The sequence below is a fragment of the Bidens hawaiensis genome, unplaced genomic scaffold, assembly GCF_021521415.1.
Source record: "Bidens hawaiensis isolate Kalapana, Puna unplaced genomic scaffold, B.hawaiensis_p1.1 tig00030252_1, whole genome shotgun sequence".
In the NCBI taxonomy this organism is placed as follows: domain Eukaryota; kingdom Viridiplantae; phylum Streptophyta; class Magnoliopsida; order Asterales; family Asteraceae; genus Bidens; species Bidens hawaiensis.
The window spans coordinates 27,501-36,857 of record NW_027505175.1 but is presented as its reverse complement, the minus strand read 5'-3'; the positions used below and the strand labels follow the sequence as shown (position 1 = coordinate 36,857).

The 9,357-nt window shown below is 33.8% G+C and overlaps 1 protein-coding gene across 1 annotated transcript; it reads left to right on the top strand.

Annotated features, from left to right (window-relative positions):
• LOC143611233 (uncharacterized) lies at positions 1-5,237 on the top strand. The gene is made up of 8 exons (XM_077085486.1): positions 1-364; positions 2,121-2,234; positions 2,336-2,404; positions 2,621-2,640; positions 3,149-3,201; positions 3,299-3,329; positions 3,397-3,478; positions 4,605-5,237. The coding sequence occupies exons 1-8, from the start codon at positions 175-177 to the stop codon at positions 4,793-4,795; spliced, it is 750 nt and encodes a 249-aa protein (XP_076941601.1). The 5' UTR covers positions 1-174; the 3' UTR covers positions 4,796-5,237.
• Positions 5,238-9,357: the final 4,120 nt, after the last annotated feature.

Here is a 9,357-nt window from a genome sequence, read left to right as displayed (position 1 = left end):
TCAACTAACTACAAACCAAGGTACAACTTTTCCTCCATATCGTACAACACGTATTTCCAATAACTCTTTGGAGTAACCAACCACCTAAACCAAAATCCAAACTACCACCACCACCGCCCAAACCCTAACCACCACACAATTAAACACTTGTCCTCCGGCAGCGTATTGGTTCCGATGTTCAGCGATGAGTCGGCATGCAACACGTACAACTACGGCGACTCAGTATACTGGGACGCTCGGTACATTCAGGAGGCTTCAGTCGGTTCGTTCGATTGGTACCAGCGGTACAACGCCTTACGTCCGTTCGTTCGGAAATACGTCCCGACCTCGTCCAGAATCCTTATGGTTGGTTGTGGCAATGCCGGTATGCTACTTTTCCTTCACAATTAGCTTCATTTCCGTACGATTTGAGAACAATTTGTGTAGTGTAGTTCTAATTGACAAAGGTTTAGTGCAAAATTTGAACAATAGCTGAATTTAGGCTTAATTTGACTAAGAGTTTCTACAGCAGTCACTTTTTAATTGTTAATCCGGCAGTTTGTAGAGCCAACCAAATTCTGACACGTGTTGTTATACCAGCGAGTCGCTAAAAGCTGGTTTTATTATGGCGGAAGCGGAAGCTAATCTTATATTGGCAGACGCTGGCTTTATTATCGGCGGAAGCTAGTTTTATATGTCGGAAGCTAGTTTTATATCAGCGGAAGCTGGTTTTATATTGTCGGAGACTAGTTTTATATCAGCAGAAGCTGGTTTTATATTGTCGGAAGCTGGTTTTATATTGTCGGAAGCTAGTTTTATCTTGTCGGAAGCTAGTTTTATATTGTCGGAAGCTAGTTATGTATTGGTGGAAGCTCGTTTTGTATCGTTGGAAGCTAGTTTTATATTGTCGGAAGCTGGTTTTTTATCAGCGGAAGCTGGTTTTATATTGGCAGAAGCTAGTTGTATATTGGCTCAGTTTGTAGTAACTACCGGCTCATGAAGTTTTAAGAAAAAGGAATTAGGAAAGGAAAACCTTTGTATTAGGACATGAGGAAGAATATGGTTGGCTCTAAAAATTGTCAAATTAATAATTAAAAAGTGGCAAGTCACGGTTTTAGAATGGAGATATTTGGAATTTCTTGGTCAAATGGGCATTATGGTCATTTTCCCTAATAGATAATATGCAGTATTTGGTTTCTTCCTTTTATGCGGAAAATGACAAAGAACATGGTATGTATAGTAACATACTAGTAATTTGTAACATTTAGGATCTTATGTCTACTAATTTTGTGATTCGTTTTGGCCCGATATGTTTCCTATTTACAGAACAGTATGATCTGTGCGTAACCTGACAAATCTGTATTGAAATTATTTGCTAAAGAATGTGATTCTGATGCTAATAGAGGCACAAACCTTCATTAAGGTCCCTATTGATTGTCAAGTTTGTAATAGTTGCAGACTTACAGTCAACTTAAGAACATGGTAAATGATATGGTAACCACTGTTAAACTCTCTAATGAGTGAAATGGATGGGTCACATAGTTGGCTGTGTAACAGTACTAGCAACATCAGTTTGTTTGACTGCAACTTAGATATTATTGCCAATTTAGATATCCACGGAACATGCTTAGAACTGATAGATCAAGTGTTGTGATTGTTGATGTTAGTTAAAAAATGTGGTCTTTTGGTTAACTATATATGATGTTTTAACTCTAAATCTATACATGTTTACTATATATGATAGATCAAGTTATTTTTGGTTAATGAAGTAAAAATATTTTTATATGATAAACCAAAATGGGTAAAATTTTCAATTAAGGATGGGGAAATATGCAATTAAATTTTTGGGTTGGGTAAATATACTGTATACAATTAAAGAGGTCCGGAGGGGAAAATATGCCATTCAATTTTTGGTTTGGGTAAATACGCAATTAAGGTGGGTTTGGAAGGGGAGATATGCAATTGTCCCATAGATTTAAGGTCTAGGATTCTAGGGTTCATTGAGTTATGACATATTCCTGTTGATATTTTTCCCCTTTCAAACATTTGTATATATACTGCTGCTTTGTGTTCGGTCAACAATTATGTTGCATACAATATACATGTCAATTCATCCTTTTTGTGTGTGCATTTGTTGGCAGTTATGTCAGAGGACATGATTAAAGACGGGTATGGAGACATTATGAATGTTGACATTTCATGTGTTGCTATTGAGATGATGAGACGCAAATATGAACATGTCCCTCAATTAAAATGTATCCTTTCTACAAACCAGTTACTTTTATATTGTTTATTATATTAATATTCAATACTTTGTAGTAAATTAAGTCTAAAGCTATCCTTATCATATTCAAAGACTTGCAGATGGATGTTCGGGATATGGGATTTTTTCTGGACGATACATTTGATAGTGTAATTGATAAAGGTACAGATTCAATGGTTTAAATATTGTTATTTTAAATTTAAACAGACTTTTGGTATATTTTGTCTTGTCTTGACATCCTTTTAAATGGAATCCTGAATCTTGAATATGTTGACTTCAGTTTTCATGCTGATTTTGATTGTTTCGTGGTGTTTCTGTTTTCTATACTAATAATCTTTTTCTGCTCTCTTTGCATGGTTTCCGATCTGCGGGTTTTAGGAACTCTTGACTCACTTATGGTAAGCTATGCTTATTTTCAATATATGTAATGTTTGTGTTTGTTTGTTTAACATTAGCTGAACAAACGATTGAACACGGACAATTAAATGAACGGGTTTTTTTTGTACGTGTTTGTTTGTTATGAAAATGAGCATCTTTGTGTTCACTTATGCACGTCCATGAACAATATAAATGAACGGTCCACGAACATAAACAAACGATAATGACTGAGCTAAACGATTTAGAAGTAATGTGTTGGGATTAAAAAGTTGTTAAGACTAGACTAAATTGTAATGACCCAAAAATTTTAAATGAACATATTAACGGTTTAGCGAACGTTAACAAGCGAACTTAAGCAAACGTAAACTAACGAACATAAATGAAACTACTTAAACGGACATAAATGAAACAACTTAAACGGACATAAATGAACAAACCAGACATGTGTTAACTATACATGCGTGTGTATATGTAAGTATTGTTTTTCTCCATGTGTTCCAATTTCTTTAACTTCTTTTGCTTTTGAAGTGTGGAACTGATGCTCCAATTAGCGCGTCTCAAATGCTTGGGGAAGTGAGCAGGTTGAGGTCTTCTGCTGTCTAATCTAAAGAACCATAAATATTATATTCTATACGTCATTGCAAGTTATAATCATAACATGTGTTCTTTCATTTGCAGGGTTCTTAAACCTGGAGGGGTCTATATGTTGGTATAACAATGAATCTGTTCATTTATATCTCCTTTAATGAACTCATATATAGATACCATTAATGCAGATTACCTATGGTGATCCAACGGTCAGGATGCCTCATATAAACCGCCCAGTTTACAATTGGAAAATAGACCTGTACATCATACGTAAGTTATTTCTTAACTTATCTGTCTATTTCATTGTATATACACATGCTTTTACTTCTTTTTTCTCTCTCAGTTATATTCTTTATGTTATTAGTTAACATTAAGATTTAAGGGGTGATTATGTGTGTATATTTTCTTGGTAATAAGTAGTAGCTTTTAGCTGAAATTTGAGTAAACTTAAACTGAATTCTTGCCTTGGTGTTAATTTATTATTGGTTACAACTTATATGTGTATGACTGTATCAGTCTACTTTCTTCATTTCTTGGTTTAATACAAATACACACACATCTATATAGGGGTGCTTTAAATACAAAACCAACTTTTAGTAGAGAACCGTATAAGCACTTGTTCGTTGGGCTGTCCTGATATTGTGGGAGATTGAAAAAAAGGCAGTTATGTTATTACTGTTAAAGCAATAGGTACAAGTCTTTACGTGGTTTATGCAATTTGATACCTAAAATAGGCTGTGTATTGAATACGGCTGTATACAAGCCAAGCCAAACCCGTGCTCGTCTGCGCTCGAGCTCGGCTTATTTAACTCACAAGAGCTTGAGCTCTGGCTTGGTATATTTCTTAAGCTTGAGCTTGACTAGTTAGTAATTTTTCAAACTCGAGCTTGGTTTGTTTATTAATTATTAATTTTTGTATATACAGTTATATTATATTTTTATACATATATTATTTTTAATTTTTATTTCTAATCTATATTATTGAGTTATTTTTTCATATATTTTATAATAATAGTTATTATAAATTATATATTTGGAGAGAGGGGGGGGGGGCATTTTAGTAATTTCTGTTTTTCCTTTAAAGATGACAAAATATTAGATGATCGTAACCTACTATATTACTTCTAATTCATGTATTTAGTGCATCTTGTTATCATAGAAAAGGTCTGTACATTATGATTTATTTTATTAGCTTTATAACACCTAAAGTGTTTTAAATTTCATTACAGTTATTGAAATCCATACGATGGTCTCACTGATATTTGAATGAATAGTATCTATTTCTAATGATATCTAACACATAATTAATCATAAATGTTTATTTACCCAAACATTTTTTACCCAACCCGTTTATTCTAGTACTTAATATTGGTACTAAAACTGGTGTCTGCTGCAGCCAGGCCTGGTTTCCAAAAGCCGCCAGGCTCCACGTCATCTCCTAAATCACAGTTATCACCTGTTCCAACCACCGAGGAGGGAATGCTTCCGGCTGATTATGTTCTAGAAGATCCTGATTCTCATTTCATATATGTGTGCACAAAAATGGACGTGAGTTCTGATCTCAGTGACCCGCCTGCCTTTTCATGACGGTTGACTATTTGAGCGATAGCAGAAGAGGAGGAAGAAGTTGGTAATAAGGTGTGATTCGTCTTTAGGATGCCAAATGGCGTTGTTTACTTCGCTATGGCATGACAGGTTGATTTTTATTTATGTTAATATTTTTCTATTCTTATATTTTTACATTGTTGTTGTTGTTTATTTACATTTGATTGTTAATTTGACTAATGAAACATGAATAAATGATGATTGTGTGAGATGCCTTGACTGCTATCATTTCTGGCATTATCATTTATTGGATGTTGATCCTGGTCGGGTTGTGTATCATTTTTATGTACGCTTTGAAACCTCAACGGTGCGAGTTGGGGTAAACTGCAAACCCCGTTTTAATTTTTCAATTTATTTTATATTTAATTTTATTTGGTATTGTGCTAATTAAGTACCATCTCGGGCCAACCATAATGGCCTGTTTATGCTTAATGAGCTGAAATTTGAGTAAGTTTGGTTGTAGAAGGCTCGAGCCAACATATGGCTTGACGTTAAACAAAAATTTAGTATTTTAGAAAAGTGTACTTTATGGGCTTATTTATAGACGGGGCTGAGTTATAACTTATACACCCTATAATTTGGGTCTAAGTTAAACGAGTCAACAAGTTACTAACGGGATTGCTTGTGACTTGACCTCGGCTTGTTTATAGACCAAGCCAGCTCGAGCTAGGCTCATTTATAAATGAGCTTACTTTGGACTAATTTTTTTCAATTTTTAGCGAGATTTAAGCGAGCCTTGAGTCATGAGCTTTTTAAAAAGCCTAGATATGAGGTGCCTAATTGAATGTGTGATACTTCTGTTATTGCAATTGTGATGGGGAAAGGTCACTTTTGTTATTGATGGGTAACGTCTTTTAAATTTATTTTTTGTTGGGATTTATGCTTGTTGTGTATGTACTATTGTACTATGGGGGTGTTTGGCTTAGCTTATATTTTTGTGCTTATGTTTATATATTTTTGAAGCTTATAGCTTATTTTATATCATTTGATAAGCTTTTTTTAAGTGTTTGGATTAGCTTATATTCTACAACTTGATTATACATCTTAATGCGTTGTTAAATCCATAATTTTTAATTTGTTATAGTAATAAGTTACTTCAATATTATTAATCCATCACCATTTGAAGACAAATGAGTAATTTACCCCTTTAAACAAATAAGTTTCTTCAAATAAGCTAAATAACCATCTTCAAATAAGCTTTTACAAGCCTAAGCTAAAAAAGCTAAACCAATCACCAAATGAAGCTTATTTTATAAAAAAAGCTAAAAAAGCTATAAGCTTTGCTAAAAAAGCTAGGCCAAACACCCCCTATATAGAAGGAAAAAGGTAATAATAACAATAAAATGAATAAAAAATTTATAAGGAAATAAGATGATGGTAAAAGTTGTATAGAAATCATAATAAACGGTAACAGACGAAGATGAATGAAAAACAAAAATAAAAACATTAAAATACAAATATTAATAGATTGGGTCAAATTGTTATGAACCGGGAGTTTGATCATGGATTGCATTACTTTCCCGTTAATTCTTTTGGCACGACACCCTGGACCTACCTCCTTTCTCTTTGGAATTTATACCTTTTCGGCACGTTATTTCTTCCTTCCAGACGATATTTGTCTCTTCTTTGTTTCCCCCCTTTCAAACCTCTAACGGAAACTAAAACCCAACTATGATCGACCATGAAAACACAATCATACCTCAAACTATCTATATATAATGCACCATCCATGGGCAAATTAAACACCAAATTTTAAGTAATTTACAATTTTTCAAACACATTGTACAACCTTAAATAGAGGCATAGTAGACATTCTAACACTAAATTTAACGGTTCTTTCATATTTCTTCAAATTATTTACAACAATGCCCCCTCAACTTTAATCAATATTTGGAAATTTAAATAATAGTTACAACTTTGATCCCCCATCTTTTAACTATATATTATTTATAATTTCACTTTTAACCCAAATTCTCACACGATTTTTAAACAGTCATAACTTTTTCATCCGTTAATATTTTTTTTAAAAAAATTGCACCACAAAAACGGGCATTTAATTCTCTTTAATTTGAATATGATATTGTCATAGTGTGTTTTTAGTTAAAAAAATAACATCTTACGTATAGTCGTTTGTGATCCGGTTTTGATGGTTTAAACTAAGCCGTGAGCCAAGCCGTTTTTTATCATCGAAAACTGAAACCAAACCGTTGAAAATTCTAACCCAACAAAAACAAACGATTAACAATGGTTAGATTTCGGTTTCATTTGTACTTCGCTACTAAATTGAGTTTAAAATAAGAATTCTTAATCCACGGTTTTAAATGGAATGATGAGCACCCAAAAATATCTTACGTGATTATTAAGGCCTGTATTTCCCGCTGCATCGCGCGGGCACTCGTCTAGTCATATCTTATATGAAGGTTTCTAAGCATAAACTACGTATGCTACACATACAGTCACCCATAGCGTTGACATGAAATAATTTATAGTTATTTGTATTTAGCTTTAATACTCAAATGATCAAATCTCCATTTCCTTCATGCTTCTCCCTTGGACCATAAAAAATTCTCACAAGACGACACATTTTTCCTTCTTAAAGTGGAAACCTACGCTGCACTTACTTGTTCCACAAGTTTCACTTTCACAAATGACAAGTTTGGTCAATGGTCATCCTAGTTCAATATCATATATTCATCAAATACTAAGGTTTGGTTATTTAAGTTATAATCGTAAGTTTTTCAAGGAAAAGTTATTTTAAATAACAGTCCCACGTCCCAACGCAGCACTTGGTTGTTGTCGGTCCCAACTAAAGGTATTATTGTTTATAACGGTCAGTGATTAACGAATCTTAACGACGTTATTTGTAAGTTTGTCGGAAAAATGTTTTTGGCCGGAAAATGATTGTATCAATTGGACTAATGAAAACCAATTGATAAATATTGATTGTACTAATTGTTAGTCATACGTCTAGACCCTTAAGGGCATGTGTGACAATCAATATTTATCAATTCATCATAGATATTCACCTTTTATTTCACTAAATAATAGATATAACTAATCTTGACACAATTTATCATTTAATCACGTATTACGTATATCCAATAAAGTTGTCTGGTGTGTGACTCTCATATATTAATTTCTACATCATTACATGTTGTATTTTGGGCACATAGATCCAACACGCATAGTTCACCACTACACTTGACAACCCTCGTTTTCACACAATAACTTTGTTTCAAACATGAAACCCTACTTGATTTCCACCACCTCTTCTCTCACTTAATCTCGCACCACCACCGCATTGCCACCCCTAGTCACCATGTACCATCGCATTGATCTTGGTTCGAGCACTAGAACACCTTATCTCTTGGTTCGTTGTTTGGGATTCCTTATTTTGGAATCTTTATCATCATAAGGACTCCAAACTCATTTCACTTTTCAAAAATTTAAGAGGTCATTTGAGGGTCAAAATATGGAATCCCATACACCCTCTAACTATGATTGATGATGAACATCTAAATAGACCCTCTCTTTGGTTGGGTGATTGAATCTAGGGTGCTAGGCAAGTTGTTTTTAGGGAAAATTATGAGAATGCCCATTTCTTATAAGTGTGTTTGAGCTCTCGTCCCTAGTTTGTAACATATTCCAAAAGTCAAAGATTAGTTTACAAAATTGGTCAGGACGACTATTTTAGCTTTTTAGGATAAGAAAATTGACGGGATAAGTATTTTGTGGCACTAATATGTGAGGACCTCTATTTTAGGTAAAAATATAAGGGCTATTGGTTTATAATACTCTTAACTTTCTCTCGTTGGTAGATAACACTCCCAACTTTCATTTTGTCTTCCATTACTCCCAACTTTCAACCTATTTGTTTTTATCACTCCCTCGTTAAGTTAAGGCTAACGCCGTTAACTGAGACGCTAGCGTGGCTTTGTTTATAATATTTTGTTATTTTACTCAGCTGATGTGTCAGCTTACGTGGCGTGCCAACATGGAAATTGTTTTTTTTTTGGCAAACATCAATTAAAACTCAACACCTATTATAAACGAAAATATTTTTAAAATAGGAAGAAGATGAAGGATAAAATGGATTATAGGAGAGAGAAAAGATGTATTAGAAAATCCGCCATTTCAAATGGCGGATGTCAACAAACATGTAGGGCCTGTCAGATCTTGTCTGGTGAGGTGGACGACAACCAGGAGATCCGCCATTTCAAATGGCGAATCACGAATATTTTATTCGTGTTCCGTCATTTGAAATGGCGGATGCCAACATTGGTGATCTGTCAGTTTGACTGGCAGGTCACGAATTCCAAAGTAGGCTACCCCTATGTGTAAAAGTGAATTTTGATGAACATCCGTCATTTGAAATGGAAGATGTCATCCTGACATCCGCTATTTCAAATGACGGATGTGAATAGTGATTTTGACTGATTTGACAACACACTAGTCCCTTTAAGATATTATTATTTACTTTTTTCTTTTTATTATTTACTTAATAACCTTTTCTAAATAGCATTATTTAACAATAACAAAAGTGT

Excerpts from the sequence above, each read along its gene's own strand:
- LOC143611233 (XM_077085486.1), top strand. The coding sequence starts at position 175 with ATGTTCAGCGATGAGTCGGCATGCAACACGTACAACTACGGCGACTCA. Across the intron at positions 365-2,120 it reads GGTTGGTTGTGGCAATGCCG|TTATGTCAGAGGACATGATT; the intron begins GTATGCTACTTT and ends ATTTGTTGGCAG. Across the intron at positions 2,641-3,148 it reads GAACTCTTGACTCACTTATG|TGTGGAACTGATGCTCCAAT; the intron begins GTAAGCTATGCT and ends TTGCTTTTGAAG.